Source organism: Lachancea lanzarotensis, scaffold LALA0S09 (genome assembly GCF_000938715.1).
Source record: "Lachancea lanzarotensis genome assembly LALA0, scaffold LALA0S09, whole genome shotgun sequence".
NCBI lineage: Eukaryota > Fungi > Ascomycota > Saccharomycetes > Saccharomycetales > Saccharomycetaceae > Lachancea > Lachancea lanzarotensis.
The window spans coordinates 396,762-414,194 of NW_019212887.1; the positions used below are offsets into that span (position 1 = coordinate 396,762).

The window sequence follows — 17,433 nt, forward strand, 5'->3', positions numbered from 1 at the left end:
CATTTTCTTAAACTTGAGCGTATTGCAGCTTTTCAGCTGGGTAGGAAGGACCGATTTCCTGGATGGACAAGGCTGCGAGCCATTGGCCCACATCAACAGCACGGTCGATATCTTTTCCTTGGGCAAGTGCAGCAACGAAGCCAGCAGCGAAAGCATCACCGGCACCGTTGGTGTCGACGATTTTTTCGTTTGCCAATGGCTTGACAGCACGGGTGTGGACGCCCTGTGGAGAGACCACAACGGTGGGTTCAAGTCCATGTGTGAAGATAACGGTACGTTTGGTGCTAGAGCCCACAATGTGTTGGGCGATAGCAGCCAAATCGTCAGACTTGGCTTCCAAACCGAAGGATTCGGCGTAAGAAGCAGCTTCGGACTCATTGGCGATCACGTATGTAGTGTAAGGCAAGACTTGTTCCAATGCGGACTTGAAGAACTGTGGGATGAAAGGTGCGCTCAAGTTCAACACGAATGGCTTGTTTGTGGCCTGTGCGTGTTTACCAAGCTTGACGATGGCTTCTGGAGACACTGTGAGATGGAAACCACCCACGTAAAACAGCTGGGCGGCCTCTACGACGTCCCAATGGCGGTCCAAATGGTCTGGCGTGAAATGGTTGGCCGCACCCAAGTCAGTGACGAGCGAACGGTTGTGGCCGGTGATCAAAGCGGCACATTTACCGGTACCGATCTTAGGCTGGGTCTGGTAGTACGAAACGACACCTGCGGCGTCGTTTTCGGCCTGAAGTTTGGCCGAGAACTTGTCTTCGCCAACACTGCCGAAATACGCAACTTTGTTAGGGCCTAGCACATAAGCTGCACCACGGGCAGTGTTTTGAGCAGCACCACCGGCGACAAACTTGACGTCTGGGTGTTGCACGAGCTCGTCGAAGATGGCCATGCGTGGTTCGTCAGTGGAGGCATCCAAAAGCACGGCATCGTTGGGCTTTAGGTTGTAACGAGCCAGATACTCGTCTTCGACGGTGGCCTGGATATCTAGCAGTGGGTTTCCAAGACACACAATTGGGAAGTTGGGGGCAGACATTTGGTGAAGCGTGAATGTGTGTAATTGAGACTTCGACAGGGAGAAGAGGGATTGGTAATTCCTAGCGATGTTACTGCTATCTTCCAGATCAAAGGTTGGTTAGGAAGAGTGGAGGTTAACGTTTAGTTCAAGTTTCTCGAGGTTTTCAGAACTCTTGAATTTTTCAGGGTCCATGTGATTATTCAAGGTCATGTGATGTGGTATAATTTGTGTCAGGTGATACGGGTTACAAATGGGTAAGTCACGTGTTTCCAAACGGGTATTTTCGGGTTGGTAAATTTGATCCGAAATTTAAGAAACGGGTTGCTGGATGTTTCAAAATGGGTAACCCGTTTTTTGATCTTGATGGGCGTATGTAGGTATAAAAGGTAAGCAGGAAATCGATGCCTCTGTAACGAGTTAGTCTATAACACAAACGAGGCCAAAAGGCCAAACACACATTGTGGCGAGAAACTATCGTGAGTTTGGAAGAGAGATGGAATTTAAAGAGGATATGGTTTGTTAGAACAAGAAAGATTCATTTAGCGGGAGATTGGAGTGAGAGACCAACGAAGTGAGATCAACGAAGTGAGAGATCTTATTTAAATATTTACACACGACTATTGTTATGTTGACAAGGTCGCTTTAGCGTAGGCAGCGGAGTGTGGGTAAATGTGAATTATTTAGAGCGTCATGTCTCACTATAGTAGGTTTCTGTATATGTGCGGACGTAAACCAGGACTGTCATAGGAGATCAAAGGGTGGTGAGTGAGCGTCGTATAGAGTGATGCGAATATTTGTGTTGGACTTCGTTTGTCAGTCTACTTATCAGGACTGGACGGGGCAGAAAAGCGGCAAATTAGGTTGTTTTCTCATATGAGCCAGTGAACCCACGCGTTTGCGAATCCAGTTGTGTTTTAGATATTTGAATTCTCGGACTTTCCACATAGTGGATCACATCACTGTATACGTAGACATCTCTCGCTGAAAACCATGAATCCTAAAGCCATTGGTGTACGTGATTCGATCGTATTTCCTCATTTCATCTGATTGCGAGTTGTTTTCAACCTCACTTTACTCGTTGGAGTCTCTTTCTGTCCAGCGTCGGGTCTACGACAAAATGACTATCATCACGTGACACTGCGACAGCGACAGTTTTCAGCGAAATAGTCAAGAGTCTCAGACGACTACTGATCGAAGTAGACTGGCACCACTTGCATTGAAGGCTTTATCTCTGCAGCATTTCATTTGGAGCAACCGTGTTTCCTATCCGTCAGTGACGGTTCATTTACAAAAAATTGTGAAAGAAGGTACATTAGATAAAGCTCATTTCGTTTGTGCTAAACATACCATGGATAACTCCAAATTCAGTACAACAAAAGGTCAAACTTCATAGTAATGAAAGAATCACCATAATAACGGACCATTTATCGTGCAACGACACTTCAGAGAAATAGACTCAAATTCAAATCATTATTTGAGCCGATGTTGGCCTCAAATCATTATCTGAGCCGATTTTAAAACGCTACTCGGATTTCCAGCACCATTGACTTATCAAAGAGCTTGAATAAATCAGTAAAGGCTCAACAAAATGCGATTAACACAGTTGATTTTGATAAGACATCTAGATCAAAAGCCTAGTCTAGATTCTTGAGCTATCTTCGCGCCTGTATTTGTTGTAGATTGAACCTTGCTCTACCTAATGATCCGAACTTGTGAACTTTTCAAACGAGTGGGCTCATTACTCCGGTCTGGCTGCAGATCCGTTTTGTTACATCATTGTTAACAATGAATTGTTTCCAAACCAAAGAGAGAGTATTCACCACGCATAGCTCAGTCCTCGAACAAGCTGTTGGATGCTACTGACGAAAGCGAAGAAAATGGTAGTAAAGATTTAGAAAAATGTGTCACGTGACCAAACTCACCATGTCAGTTGCTGTGTCGTAAAGTCCCGAAGGTTTGACGTTACATAAAGCGGTAGCCGCGACCGCTTCTATCTGCTTCCCATATCTCATGATTATGCACGCTTGTGCTACTTTGATGCATCTTCGTTTTCATTCGATTGCGACCATTACCGAACATGTCAGTAACGAACTGATTCCGGGTAAAAGAGAGTGGTAGTGAGCAGTGGCAGGTGAGACGTGTACATTTCATGCACTAAACTAAGATTTTAGTATGGTAGATACTCTTTCTTATACGTGGCATAAGCTTCGTTGCACGAGTGATCACGTCACGTGATAAGATGACAGCGACAGAATCTGACCATTTCAAGTTCCTTTGACTCTCTAACGACAAGGGAGTTGTAGGTCGTATCCAGTGGGCTTGCTGATTTGAAGTGATCTCTTGCGTAGCCAGTGTAAATCTTTTGCTATAATACGTTGTCCTTCGGGGAACGCAACAAGCACAATTGAACAGCTGATAGCGTCAGAATTCAGTTGCTACATGCAACAATGAGTTACTGAAAAGAGCAGCGTGCTTTACCCAAAACACATTGAAGAAAAATAAAACCCCAAGCCAAACTCCAGAGTTAAATTGATCTCAGCTGTTGCGCGTTGTTGCGGTTAAGTTTATTCTCAGCTAAACGGTGATGCTCTCAGTCTTTCAACTATTATGAATAATTGTTATTATATTCACAATTTTTCGCTGCGCTTGCAATTCTATGCTTGTTAGCATTGTTCGAGACCGATTGTATGACCAATGATCTCGACATTTGCCCAAAGCGTCAATTTCTGATGTACTTCATTTATATCAGACAAGACCCTACAATGCTCCAAGTCTCAACTTTAGAATTCAACAGCCAAGCTCTCAGCCGCTGCCCATCAAATTAGTCTTCTTCATTGGCTGCTCACCAGATTGTTTCATATGAAGGTGAAATTCGATCCTGCTTAGGGACCAACGCATACTTGAGTCGACCATTGCATGTGTAGGTAGAGCCCAAGTCACAAGTTCCAGCGTCGTTTAGCTTTTGATTTTCGAAGGCGAAGTTTGACAACCTTACACCCGTCTTTTTAGCCAGGTTTTCGGAAACTTTTGGTGGTTCTAGTTGTTGGATTTCGGAATCTCACTCAAAAAGGCTAAAACAAGTCGTAAAATGGCATGGAAAATTGGGCATATATAGTTTACAAGGTGCTACATTCAGTTTCAAGAGGTTAAGAGACTGACAGAATTGCGGAAGGCTCTCTTTTCGTGCTGTGTTTCTCTACATTTTGGATGGATTTCTCTAGACTCGGTTGGATATATCTATATATTTATATAAAAATAAGGTTTTGATCATTACCAACCTGAACACCAAACCTAGAAAATAGTTAAGTCTGGTGCTCAAACGGTCCTAACTGCTTGAATTAAATCGTGAAGTCGAAATTGCAGGCGATCCGCTAAAGAGAACTCCAACAATCGGTTCGTAAAACAACGATCTCGGATCAGAAGCCAACGATATCGGTTCAAAAGTACTCTAACATGATTGACCCTTTTCTGGCGATTTCGCCTTTCAAGAATAGCGAAAACTTGCTATTGAGACACTCGTTGGAAGTGGTAGTCTCATTTTTGGTGTATCTGCTGATTGTGGAACGCAAGCTGGCTCCAGCAATAAATCGCCGGATTTTCAAGCAACATTATACCCAAGGTCTGGACAGGAACACACGGCTAAATTTTGATATACACACGGTCTCGATGGTTCAGTGCGTGATCAGCTTGGCTCTGACAGCACCGATCCTGTTGCAGCCCTTAAACACCAGCGTGGCCACGTTCCAGGACCCTTTCAATTCAATGGTCGCAGCAGTGACTTGTGGGTATTTCTTGTGGGACTTGTACGTGTGCTTGAAACACTACGCATTATTCGGACCCGGGTTCTTGGGCCATGCCGTTGCATCGCTGTATGTGTTTGTGGTTTCGTTGCGTCCGTTTTGCCAATCGTGGATCGGCAAGTTTTTGATTTTCGAAGCGTCCACGCCATTCGTGAACATTAATTGGTACGTCAGTCAGCTGGCCCGTTCTTCTTCGTCATCGTCTGCCGTTGTTCCCTTGTGGTTCAACGCACTAAACGGAGCCATGTTGATCTTGACGTTTTTCCTTGTGCGTATTGTGTGGGGGTTTTCCGCTGTGGTAATATTGGTGCGCCAACTATGGCATGAACGCGATTTGGTTCCCTTTTGGCTTCCAATCACTGTGATGCCTCTAAATATTGGGTTGAATTGTTTGAATGTCGTGTGGTTGAAAAAAATGATCCATATTGCTAAGAAAATGGCTGCACGTAGTCGTAAGAAGGTTTAGGGTACTAGATGTGGGATGTGATGCTGATCTTTTCGACATTGGCTCATGAGTGTCGTATTTTCATATGTTGAAATACTTCCAATTTCTCAAACTGAGACCTTCCACGAATGTTTCAAAGTCAAATGAAATGCAATGAAAACACACAGGCCAACAGTATATCCTCTCTTACACATTACTGCGCGTATGCTTCCCGCACCAGACGTATCGCAGAATGTAGCATTTCATCCAAAACGTGTCACCTGGAACGCTCAAAATTCAGGGAAATTTCTCAGAAAGATCTCAAAGAAACGCCTGAATTATCGGCTACTTCATGGCAAGTAATTCAAACCAAACATGGGCTTTCAACCTTCCTCTGGCGCTGCTTTTAGGTTATTCTCATGACACAGTCGTATACAGCGACCACGAGAGAGTCTGTTTATGAACCACTTTGCCCACACATGTATAACTAACACTACCAGTTACATTTATACCCCCGAAACTTTAACCACAAACACGCCTCAAGTATGTCGTTCGTAGACCATTTACAAGGTCTATTCGACAATCCCAACATCCCGTGGAAAGCGGTGATTTCCGCCTTTACTTTGGGCCAATTTGCGTTTGAAACGTATTTGAACTACCGTCAATACCGCACTTTGGGAAAGAAAACTCTTCCTAAGACCCTGGAAGCTGAAATCGATGCAGAAACCGTGAATAAGGCCAATGAGTACTCGCGTTCGAAAATGAAGTTCAGCTTTTTGTCAAGCACGTTCAGCTTGGTGGAAAACTTGGCAGTGATCAAGTACGACTTGTTTCCTCGTGTGTGGCATTTAGGTGTTGCCATCGCTCGCAAGCTTCCTTTCCAAGTGTTGACAACGTCTACCATCGCCCAAAGTCTTGTTTTCTTCACCGTATTGTCCAATCTGTCTACCGTCATGCAATTACCTTTCTCTTACTACGAACACTTTGTTTTGGAGGAGAAGTATGGTTTTAACAAACTCAGCATAAAACTGTGGATTTCTGACAAGATCAAGGGCTCTATTTTGGGCGCTGCTTTGGGTATGCCGCTAACCTACGCTTTTCTCAAGATTTTTGACACTTTCCAAACCAATTTCCTCGCATATATCTGTGGATTTGTGCTTGTGGTCCAGATCCTGGCTATGACTTTAGTTCCTGTGCTTATCATGCCACTATTCAACAAGTTTACACCTTTGGAAGACGGAGAACTCAAGAAATCTATCGAAGCTCTTGCACGTCGCGTTAACTTCCCATTGGACAAGATTTTTGTTGTGGACGGTTCCAAACGGTCTTCTCACTCCAACGCCTACTTCACTGGACTTCCTTTCACAAGCAAACGCATTGTGCTGTACGACACCCTTGTGAAGGATTCGTCCGTGGATGAGATCACCGCCGTGCTAGCTCACGAAATCGGACATTGGCAGAAAAATCACATTTTGCGTATGCTTGCCTTCAGTGAAGTCCACATCGCCTTCTTGTTTTCGCTTTTCACTGCAGCGTACCAGAACAAGTCTCTCTACGCGGCATTCGGCTTTTTCTTGGGTCGGGGAGCCCCTGCCAACAGCGCAACGGTCATCACCCCACAATTGCCAGTTTTGATCGGCTTCATGCTGTTCAACGACCTTTTGCAGCCTTTGGAATGTGGTTTGAATTTTGGTATTAATTTGATCTCCAGACTGCATGAGTACCAGGCTGACGCATACGCCAAGAACCTGGGCTACACAAAGGATCTGTGTCGTGCACTGATCAACTTGCAAGTCAAGAATTTATCTACCATGAATGTCGACTCACTGTTTTCAAGCTACCACTACTCCCATCCTACTCTTCCTGAACGTTTGGAGGCTCTTGAATACATAAGTGAACGCAAGGTCGAGTAGTATTCAGTAAGCTAACTTAGCGCGTCAGCCCCGCTTTACATTCACATCTTCTGCACTCTACATGGCTCGTTTTGAGCCCAAATTTAAGGGAAAAATCGCTGAAAACTTGCCTCTGTATATACCATCTATTCAAAGCTACATGGAGTACCAGAAGTAAAAACTATCGTGAGTTTTCGCCGTTTCACTATTTACGTGTTTATTTCGCGTTCTGACGTTGCTTAAATTTTGACCTATAGGTATAGTTTTAATAGCTCGATGAACTGTTTAAAAATCCAAACATAAAACAAAAACCAGACTAAAACGAGCCTGGAACGCTTAAAAACTTTGGAAACAATTTTGTTGGGTTGAAAATAGTGGAACAGATGCAAGGTTCGATTTACAGCTCGCCATTCCCAGCGCTGAACCCACGAGTGCGGTATAAGACTGCTTTGGAAAGAGCAGGCTTTGATGTGTATCACAACCGGACCCAGCGCGAAAGAGAGCCTAATGGGCCTAATGGGCCATATATGAATCAAAGACACGTTAGTGAAGGTGGTGGGTCTCCTTTTGGCGTTCATTCCGAGCCATCTTTGGCCCCTGCTCAACAAAACAATCGGAACCGGGCTGTCAGCGCAAGAGAGGCCCAACCGGCCTCATACAGCTGGAAAACACCCGATTTGCCGCATGAGCATTTTTCAAGCCCACAATTCCATGATTTAGAAAGAACTGGGCTCCCAGGTCGTGATTTTGCCTCGCAGTCGCGTCTTGCGGATCATAATGACAGATCAAAAGAAGATAATGGCGTTGATCAAGCTATGAATATGGCCAGCAATGGTAGCGTTAAATCTCGAGCATCGAGGCAGTCCGGAGCTATCAGACAGCGGGACTCCTCAGTATTCGATTTCGAACATAAAAGAACGTCTGTCGATCCTGTGGAGAAAAGCTTTTTGCAGTTGACTCAGACTTCCAACGAAAGTGATCGTTCTTCTCAAGAACGTGGATTCACACCTTACGAAGTAGACTCTGCCACTTCTGCAGCTGTAAGCGATGATGATTTTGAGGATGCTCACAGTCAAAGCGTTTCTACCGGTGAGGTTCCAGGAATGGCCAAATGGCGCTCAATTATGCGTTATAGTGAAGCCACACACGAACCGGTAAAAGCGGCGATTCCAGAAGACCACGAGCTTAATGCTACCCCCAACTCGAAGAGATTATCGGAGTCCAGTATAAGCTTTACTCCAGTCGCCGAATTGCATGTTAGACTCTCGCCTCAGAAACCACCTAGCACAGTTCCTGTGATCAGCGTCACAAACGAAGATGAAAAGTATACATCTTCGTCTCAGTCGGATGTGGATGATCTTGGCAATACTGATGAGAGATCATTGAAATCATTGGATATAGAACCGGAGCACTCGCTTATTTCTCCCGTTCAACAGTCACCACAACAACCACACCAATCTGAAAAAGAGGCATTTCAACTTATCCAAGAAGAAATCGAAGAAATGGAAGATGATTTTGATCCCTCCTCAACTCTCAAATCTTCTCTGCAAGTTGAACGACTGCTTGCACAATTGGACAACACTTCGACCAACCGTAACCTTGCTGTCGGTAGTCCACGTCCCGAGCTTGGTAGTCGTTTTAAAAAATCGAGCGCATACCTTTCTGGCTTTGTTCCGGCCACTGTCAGCACTGATATTGACGATGCATTGCAACCGAATCCCATACTGCAAAATGAAGCGCGTAGCGATGAGCTCTCACAGGACAATGCATTAAAATTCGAACCTCAAACGCTACGTGTTAAAACTGAACGTATCATTTCACCGCTACAAAACAATTCTCCACATGATCCCGATGCATCGCGTGGCACTGAGGTCCTAGAAGACAGTGCTTTGAAATACAAACCTCAAACTATAAATGTTCAAACTGAACGCACCATTGCTGCGCTTCAAACCGATTCTCCACAGGACTCTGATGGATCGCCAATGTTTTTCAAGTTTCGTCAAGATTTAGGTCCTACCAGAAGAGTCTCAAGCGATGGCGAAGCTGCAGACGCTTACCCTGATGCCTTGCGCCCTTCAGAAAGACTCGAGCAGTCCCTACAGACGCCCGTTTCGCTCAGGCAGCGTGATGTAAATGCCATCAAGAAAGAAGTGGCTGGAAGTGGAAATAAAGATGCATCAGATGCCAGCGTCCCCAGGACCGCTGGTGAAACTAAATTACATTCTCATAAATTTCCGCCCGGTCAAGGTCCTTGTCGAGCCTGCGGTCTGGAAGTGAAGTCAAAAAGCATCTTTTCAAAGAAGGAAAACGAACTCTCAGGCCAATGGCATCGCCCATGCTTCCGGTGTATCAAATGTGATGTCAAGTTCTCCAAACACGTTCCGTGCTACATTTTGGATGACGATCCTTACTGCCAATTGCATTACCACACTGCAAACAACAGCATCTGCCAGATATGCTACAAGTTCATCGAGGGCGAGTGTCTTGAGAACGATAGGGATGAACGATTCCACGCGGCGTGCCTGAGGTGTTTCCGGTGCCAAGAATTCATCCGCGAGGATTATTACTTGTTCAACAACGAACTGCCGCTGTGTTACAACCACGACATTGACGCTCTCAAGCTTGAAGCACTGAGCGAGTTTGGAGACACAACTACTATTTCCAAGAGAAGAACGCGAATTGTAAATTTCAGTTGAGAAGCTTGAGGCCAAATTGAAAAGACAAATCATTAAAGAGGGAACAGCAGGCTCATCTCAATGCATATACAACTAACCGAACAAGGATTGATCTTTTCTATCGAATCCTGTCTAGTTCCCCCAATTTTTTTTTTGTTTTTCGTCTTATCTTCCCGATTACGGGCCAAAAAGGCACGAACCTCGGCATACGGAGTTGCTCAACCATTCTTCAGCCGGCTGATATAACATTTTGTCCTGTTAGAGCTTTAGCTTGTCGTGGCAGGCTCACAATCGAGTTCCGACCATTTCTGATATTATTTTTGTTGTTAGAAGGCGCAATTCTCATCCTTTTTCTCCCCTGAAAAAACCCAAATGATTGACAAATCACGCTCTTCAAGTTGAGCGATATCCTGAGCGCTATTCTCACCAAGTTCTGTTTCAAATTGATTTTGTTGTCTCTGTCGTCGTGGTCGTTATTTTGTTGATATTCGCGAAAGGGACCAGTTGCGAAATTTTCAAACTTTCCGAAATAAAAACAGGGAGCCGGTCTGAAAACCAAACAAACTTAACCAAGAAACAACATATAAAGACGCCATTTCGCACAAAACGGTGTGTGCTACAAGCTGAGCTTTTCAAGTTTTGTTATACGGTGTTTTTCAGGGAAAAACGCACGAATTTGACCCATTTTTGACTGATATTGACACAAACCAAAACCAAGGATTTTTGGGTTCACTTTCTTTCAGTGAACGAGTTCGAATAGCTGATTGACCGAGAATCGGGGCGCTGATTATTTCATTCCAAAGACAGTTATGAAAGATACTCTAGGGTTGGAAAGAACCCCCAAACGTGAAAGCGCGAAAAGACTGTCGTTTGGGCAAGAAAGTGAAGAAAGTCCGAAGTCACCTCAAACTCCATCACCACCCACAAATTATAACAGCAGCAGCGGTGGCCGCTCGCATAGAAGAACCTCGGTTTCGCATGGGTTTTTGGCTTCACCGTTGCCAGGAGGCACAGCAACTGCCAAACCACCGCATAAAACGGATTTCGTGGTTCCAGATTCACCGGGCGTTGTCAAAACGCGGCTTTTACCTCCAACAACGCCTAAATCGAGAAACCAAGAGGTATTTTTGTCACCATCGCCAAAACTCAAGTCCCCAGGTGTCCATAAGGACACTGAAAGACCTATCCGCGAACTTTCCAATAACCTGAAAACCAGGCTCAACTATGCGTTTGTCAAGCTTCAAAACGGCTGGACCGACAAGACACTACCGCAACTGGAGTCGGTGGTTGGCGGATCTACTGGGAAAACGGTCGAAGTGCCCAAACTGGGCAGCCATCATGCGTACAGCAATAAATTTCTAGAAGAGGAAGATTCCGGGAACAACTCGGCACACGCGGCCCTGATGAACGCGTTGGGGAGTCCACGAAAGAAACAGCGATCAGGCTCTTCTTCTTCGTCGGGTGGGCTAGTTTCCAGTCCTAGAAGAGGACAACGGCCACCGCCTATTATCACGCAACCCGCTGCAGAAAATCAATCCCAGAATCAACCTAAAGATAAACCTTCGGAGGCTGAGGCCATTGAAACACTCATGTCTTTATCTTCGCCTAAGAAGGCTTCTAAACATCCGAGCCAAGAGTTCACGCTCCCGCCTCCACCATTACCGGCTTCGCAAAATCAACAGTCGCCCTCCCACCAGGATCCAACCATTGTAGGCATGTCGTCTCGTTCATCATCTTCTGGGACGTCTATTCCAAATACGTTGGCCGAACCTTTCGTGCTGAAGGGTAATAGCGGTGGTACTAACGCACAGGTCCTGCTCGACGTTGAGACTGACGACGAACAAAGTAATGGAGATTGATTCGACACTCAGCGCAGCAAGGCTTTGGGTGAACGGGGAACATTGAATCTAATATATTATATATATATAAATATACACATCGGTTTATATATGAGTTGTTGTAACATTATAATCCACATTCTATCATAATCTTAGCATTCCTTGACCCGTTTGTTCATCTGGGAGTTCAAACTCGGATCTCGCCCTAGTGTGTGACAGCTGACAGAAAAAAAGGTGTTGTACAATTCAAACAGACTTACAAATAATTCAAGAGTACCATGGTCATTCCACTTTTGCTAGTATCTCCTTCTTGATCTTGCCAATATGATTCAAACTAGTGCTTTCACAACAAAAACCTGTACGGTTGATGCCGTCTTCCCAAGAAGTTCGAAGTCGTCAACTTTGGATCCAGCTAGAGACCTTTTGAAGGTTGTTTACGATGTTTACGAATCCCAGTGGACCGGGACTGGATCTCCTTTGGTCAACTACGTCTTTTTACATGGCAGTGGAATGAATCGGAAAGTGTGGGAGTACTACGTTGACAAACTCGTTTTACCGGACGGTAAGAATAGTTGGAAAATCGGCAAGATCATTCTTATCGATCAAGTGAACCACGGAGATTCTGGCGTGCTTAATGCACAGCTTTTGGGCACCATTTATGACTGGAGTGACGGTGCAAGAGATGTGTGTAAAGTTTGCATGGACGAATTTTACGATTTCCCCCCCAAAACTGAGGTTCTCAACGTGGTGGTAGGGCATTCAATGGGTGGATTTCAAGCATTGAGCTGTGCGGTGTTGTGTCCTGGTCTATTCGATTTCGTCCTGTGTATTGAACCTGTGGTGTGGATGAAGCGAATTCGAAATGCCAGAGACGACAACATGACTATCATCTCACCCAGTTTCTTCAAGGCGTTGAAGGGATCCATGGTCGATGAATTTGCCACGAAGCAAGAATTTTTCAGGTTTTTTGACCAATTCAGCCTGTATGCCAATAGTGCGCCTGCGATTAAGAAGCTCATGCGAGATTTCGAGCTACAGAATGTTTCAGAGGGTCGTTACCGAACCAAGATGAGTGCGCAACAACATATGCTGACATACCTCACTTTGAATCCAACTGCTACATGGCTGATGAATTCTTTGTCATCTTTAAGCTTGCCCGTTTTTTGCATTTACGGAAACAAGTCCAAATGGTGCCCTCCAGAAAATCGAGACTTCTTGCGAAACCAAATCAAGCGTTATAGGGAAGTTGAAGTTGATGGAGATCATTTGATCAATATCGAAAGCCCCGATTTTGTGATTGCCAAGGTTAATTTGGAAGTGGGAAGGCTGACTGCAAATGTGACACCAGAAATGCAAGTGAATGACAGCGCTCGGAGATCCAGATTCGAAAAAGATTACAAAACTTTGCTCGAAGAACGAGTTTTGAAAGGTACGCCAAAACTTTGAAAATACAGATATCTTCAACCTGTTGTTGGGCTTGAAGCCATTATTTATTATACAATACTGCAAATGCGGTGGAGGAGTTTTTAGTTTGGAATATGCATTGAATGTTGAACGCAGTCGCAATTTTGAGTAGTGGGTTGACCCGCTGGACGGTACTACTAATCAGTGAATTTGTAAGAACCGGTGGACATGGTGATGCTACCTCCCCTGTAAGAGCCTCTCTTCATTTTGTTCTTGTTTTTGGTAAAGTCTTTGCCTCTTACTCTGCCTAATTTGTCGTTGGCCATCTCGCCCCACGTACCGGCAGCACCTTTGTAAGTGTTGTCAGTAAGAGCGCTGTCTTCGAAACTGATTTTTGATCTCTCGATTCTGGAGAAATGCTTGCGTTCACCGGGCTTCAATTCATCGTCACCCGCTGAGATGTGAGCAGGATTGGGAGCTGGAGTGTCTGGAGATGCTGTCTTAGAAGACGAACTTGATTGTCCGAGGACTTCCTTGGAGGCAGAACCTTTAGCGTCGGATGAAGCAGATGAAGACGAGGATGACTCATCGTCAGAGGATTCACTGTCAGAAGATGATGATGATGATGAGGAGGAGGAGGAGCTCGAAGATGAACTAGAAGACGAAGATTCTCCATCGGAGCTATCATTTTCAGAAGACGAGCTTGATGAGTCACTATCCGACGAGCCTGAAGAGCCGGAAGAGCTAGAGGAGCTGGAGGAGCTCGAATCACTGTCAGAGGACGAGCTTGAAGAGCTTGAATCACTTGAAGAGCTTGAATCACTGTCTGAAGAGCTCGAAGAGTCGGAATCCGAAGAGCTAGACGAATCTGAATCACCGTCGGAAGAACTTGAAGAGCTAGATGATGAAGATGAAGATGAAGATGACGAGGATGACGATGAAGATGAAGATGAAGAAGAGCTCGAGTCACTGTCGGAAGATGAAGAGCTCGATTCACTGTCCGAAGACGAGGAGCTAGAGGACGAGCTAGATGAGGAGCTCGATGAGCTCGAGGAGCTTGAAGAACTCGAGGAGCTTGAAGAACTCGAAGAGCTTGAAGAACTCGAAGAACTCGACTCTTCCGCCGATTTCTTCCCAGATTTTTGCCGCTTCACACCCTTCTTTCCCTTGACCGATTTCTGTCTTTTACGCGACCGTTTCTCGTCCTCATCTTCACTTTCACTACCACTAGTGCTCAACTCTTCTTGTTTCGTTTTACCAACTTTCTTCACCTTTTCTGAAAGCGTTGGAGGCCCATTTTTCACACTTACCGACTCATTTTTTTTGCTCAGTTTCTTGGAACCCATTTTCAGTCCCGAAATTGTCCACAAACAACTGCTTTCCGCTCAAACTTTATGTAAAGTTGTATGCGATGAGGTTCTGTCAGAGTTTCTTGATTGAAAAAAGTTTTTGGAAGCCAATTTATAACATCGTTCAGGATGATGTGAATATAAAGATGAGATGAGATGAGTAGGATGATAAATGAAGTTAAATGAATGTAATGCATTTAGTATGTACAACAGTTCAAGCGCATTGAAATGGCATAAAAAGCTGAGCGTTTGAGCCCTCAAATAGCTCATTCTCCAGTAGAAAAGAGGTGGGAGCTTCAGGTACGTTAAAGGGAACTCGTTTGTGGCTTTTTGTCCCAGGTTTTTAGGTGATATTTGACGCATTTTTGGCCGAATTCTGGTGCAATGGATGGAGAACACCAATATCATACTCGAAGCAAAGGATCAACGGTGGGGAGCAAGGATCTAGACTTCTCGGACGATTCGGCGAATACAGACAATTCAGATTACGACAATGGGTTTGTGGATGACGAAGACGAAGCCGAATATGGACTCACCCAAAGTGGGAAATCGAGGGCAAGCAACTACGGGAGCCGTAAATCTGCAGGTGGCAAGAAAAACGGAACCAAAAATAGTGCGAAAAGTGGGTCCAAAGCCTCAAATGCTAACGATACGCTAAACAAATTGGCCGCCAAGGACCAGAACTTCTTGCATGGACTGCAGCACGATGCCCCGGCTGATTTCGTGCCCGATGTGGTTTCGGGATTGTTCAGGTCTTCAGACTTTAGCTATCTGAAATTGAAACCGGACCACGCCTCCCGGCCGCTGTGGATTTCCCCAGGTGACGCTCGCGTCATTTTAGAAAGCTTTTCGCCACTCGCCGAGCAAGCGCAGGATTTTCTGGTCACCATTGCTGAGCCCATCAGTAGACCATCACATATCCACGAATACAAAATCACCGCATATTCGTTGTATGCCGCCGTTTCCGTTGGTTTGGAAACTGACGATATCATCGCCGTGTTGGATCGGTTGTCCAAGGTGCCCGTGGCAGACTCCATCACCAACTTTATCAAAAGCGCAACTGTTTCTTATGGTAAAGTTAAACTTGTTATCAAGCATAACCGTTATTTTGTAGAAACTTCACAAGCTGATATTTTACAAATGTTACTGAAGGATTCGGTAATTGGTGCCCTCAGAATTGATTCTGAGACTTCTCCTGCAGCTGAAGAAAACCAACCCACAAAGGAGGGCAGCCTGGATTACAAGCACCAGGCTGCGAAAATCGATCCTAACGACGTAGAAGCCGTTTTTTCGTCCGTTGTGGGTGAAATACAATTGGATGACGATAATGAAGACATCGACGCCGTACACGCCTTCGAAATTGCGAATGGATCCGTTGAGATCGTCAAGAAAAGATGCCAGGAAATTGACTACCCTGTCTTAGAAGAGTACGATTTCAGAAATGATCATCGAAACCCAGATTTGGATATCGATCTCAAACCCTCTACTCAAATTAGACCTTACCAAGAGAAGTCCTTGAGCAAAATGTTTGGTAACGGTCGCGCTAGAAGTGGTATTATTGTTTTGCCCTGTGGTGCAGGGAAAACTCTAGTAGGTATCACAGCTGCTTGTACTATCAAAAAATCGGTTATCGTGCTTTGCACCTCATCAGTATCGGTGATGCAATGGCGGCAACAATTTTTGCAGTGGTGTACACTACAGCCTGAGAATGTGGCAGTTTTCACCTCGGATAATAAAGAAATGTTTCAAACGGAATCTGGTTTGGTGGTGTCCACTTATTCCATGGTAGCAAATACTCGTAATAGGTCCCATGACTCGCAAAAGGTGATGGACTTCCTCACTGGTAGAGAATGGGGGTTTATTATCTTGGACGAGGTCCACGTTGTTCCAGCAGCAATGTTCAGAAGAGTAGTTACTACGATTGCTGCACATGCAAAATTGGGTCTCACGGCGACATTGGTTCGAGAAGACGACAAGATTAGCGATTTGAATTTCTTGATTGGCCCCAAGTTATATGAAGCCAATTGGATGGAACTTTCTCAAAAGGGCCATATTGCAAATGTTCAGTGTGCCGAAGTCTGGTGTCCCATGACGGCCGAGTTTTATCAGGAGTACCTGAGAGAAAGTGCAAGAAAGCGGATGCTCCTTTACATCATGAACCCAACAAAATTTCAGGCTTGTCAATTCTTGATACAGTATCATGAAAAGAGAGGCGATAAAATTATTGTTTTCTCCGATAACGTTTACGCTTTGCAAGAATATGCATTGAAATTGGGCAAGCCTTTCATTTACGGCTCTACTCCTCAACAGGAGCGTATGAACATCTTGCAAAATTTCCAATTCAACGACCAGATCAACACTATATTTCTATCAAAGGTTGGGGATACTTCTATCGACTTACCTGAAGCTACGTGCCTCATCCAGATATCCTCTCATTACGGCTCTCGTCGTCAAGAGGCTCAACGACTGGGAAGAATCCTGAGAGCTAAGAGACGTAACGACGAAGGTTTCAATGCTTTTTTCTATTCCTTAGTATCCAAGGATACACAAGAAATGTATTACTCCACCAAAAGACAGGCATTTTTGGTTGACCAGGGTTATGCTTTCAAAGTTATAACACATTTGCATGGTATGGAAACGCTTCCAAATCTGGCTTACTCAACTGCACGCGAGCGTAGGGAATTGTTGCAAGAGGTGTTGCTGAAGAATGAAGAAGCAGCTGGAATTGAAATCGGTGATGATGCCGAAAATAGTGTTGGCCGCGGCGGTCCAGGTAAGAAAGCTAAATCAAAGGCTGTTAGAGGCGAAGGCTCGTTATCTGGATTGGCCGGTGGTGAAGATATGGCTTACCTGGAGTACTCTTCAAACAAGAATAAAGATTTAAGAGATCATCATCCGCTGATACGCAAAATGTACTATAGAAATATGAAGAAGTAGATTTTATAGGCTTTATACGGAAGGACTCATGATAACGTCAGTTCGACGCTGGATATTTCTGTGCTATTAGCACGGTATATAACGATATTTAAA

The 17,433-nt window shown here is 44.7% G+C and overlaps 8 protein-coding genes across 8 annotated transcripts; 6 read left to right on the forward strand and 2 right to left on the reverse strand.

Moving 5' to 3' along the window:
• Nucleotides 1-7: 7 nt before the first annotated feature.
• ADO1 (LALA0S09e04258g1_1) lies at nt 8-1,039 on the reverse strand (the record flags this gene model as incomplete). The annotated part of the gene is made up of 1 exon (XM_022770771.1): nt 8-1,039. One exon carries the CDS (start codon nt 1,037-1,039, stop codon nt 8-10), a length of 1,032 nt encoding a protein of 343 aa, XP_022630078.1.
• A 3,435-nt stretch (nt 1,040-4,474) lies between these two features.
• On the forward strand, nt 4,475-5,287 carry TDA4 (LALA0S09e04280g1_1; the record flags this gene model as incomplete). The annotated part of the gene is made up of 1 exon (XM_022770772.1): nt 4,475-5,287. The coding sequence occupies one exon, from the start codon at nt 4,475-4,477 to the stop codon at nt 5,285-5,287; it is 813 nt and encodes a 270-aa protein (XP_022630079.1).
• Nucleotides 5,288-5,790: 503 nt separating this feature from the next.
• STE24 (LALA0S09e04302g1_1) lies at nt 5,791-7,158 on the forward strand (the record flags this gene model as incomplete). The annotated part of the gene is made up of 1 exon (XM_022770773.1): nt 5,791-7,158. The coding sequence occupies one exon, from the start codon at nt 5,791-5,793 to the stop codon at nt 7,156-7,158; it is 1,368 nt and encodes a 455-aa protein (XP_022630080.1).
• Nucleotides 7,159-7,520: 362 nt separating this feature from the next.
• Nucleotides 7,521-9,833, forward strand: PXL1 (LALA0S09e04324g1_1; the record flags this gene model as incomplete). The annotated part of the gene is made up of 1 exon (XM_022770774.1): nt 7,521-9,833. One exon carries the CDS (start codon nt 7,521-7,523, stop codon nt 9,831-9,833), a length of 2,313 nt encoding a protein of 770 aa, XP_022630081.1.
• Nucleotides 9,834-10,621: 788 nt separating this feature from the next.
• LALA0_S09e04346g (LALA0S09e04346g1_1) lies at nt 10,622-11,671 on the forward strand (the record flags this gene model as incomplete). The annotated part of the gene is made up of 1 exon (XM_022770775.1): nt 10,622-11,671. One exon carries the CDS (start codon nt 10,622-10,624, stop codon nt 11,669-11,671), a length of 1,050 nt encoding a protein of 349 aa, XP_022630082.1.
• Nucleotides 11,672-11,974: 303 nt separating this feature from the next.
• Nucleotides 11,975-13,096, forward strand: LPX1 (LALA0S09e04368g1_1; the record flags this gene model as incomplete). Its single annotated transcript, XM_022770776.1, has 1 exon — nt 11,975-13,096. One exon carries the CDS (start codon nt 11,975-11,977, stop codon nt 13,094-13,096), a length of 1,122 nt encoding a protein of 373 aa, XP_022630083.1.
• A 155-nt stretch (nt 13,097-13,251) lies between these two features.
• Nucleotides 13,252-14,400, reverse strand: SRP40 (LALA0S09e04390g1_1; the record flags this gene model as incomplete). The annotated part of the gene is made up of 1 exon (XM_022770778.1): nt 13,252-14,400. The coding sequence occupies one exon, from the start codon at nt 14,398-14,400 to the stop codon at nt 13,252-13,254; it is 1,149 nt and encodes a 382-aa protein (XP_022630084.1).
• Nucleotides 14,401-14,787: 387 nt separating this feature from the next.
• SSL2 (LALA0S09e04412g1_1) lies at nt 14,788-17,340 on the forward strand (the record flags this gene model as incomplete). Its single annotated transcript, XM_022770779.1, has 1 exon — nt 14,788-17,340. One exon carries the CDS (start codon nt 14,788-14,790, stop codon nt 17,338-17,340), a length of 2,553 nt encoding a protein of 850 aa, XP_022630085.1.
• Between the last annotated feature and the right edge of the window lie 93 nt (nt 17,341-17,433).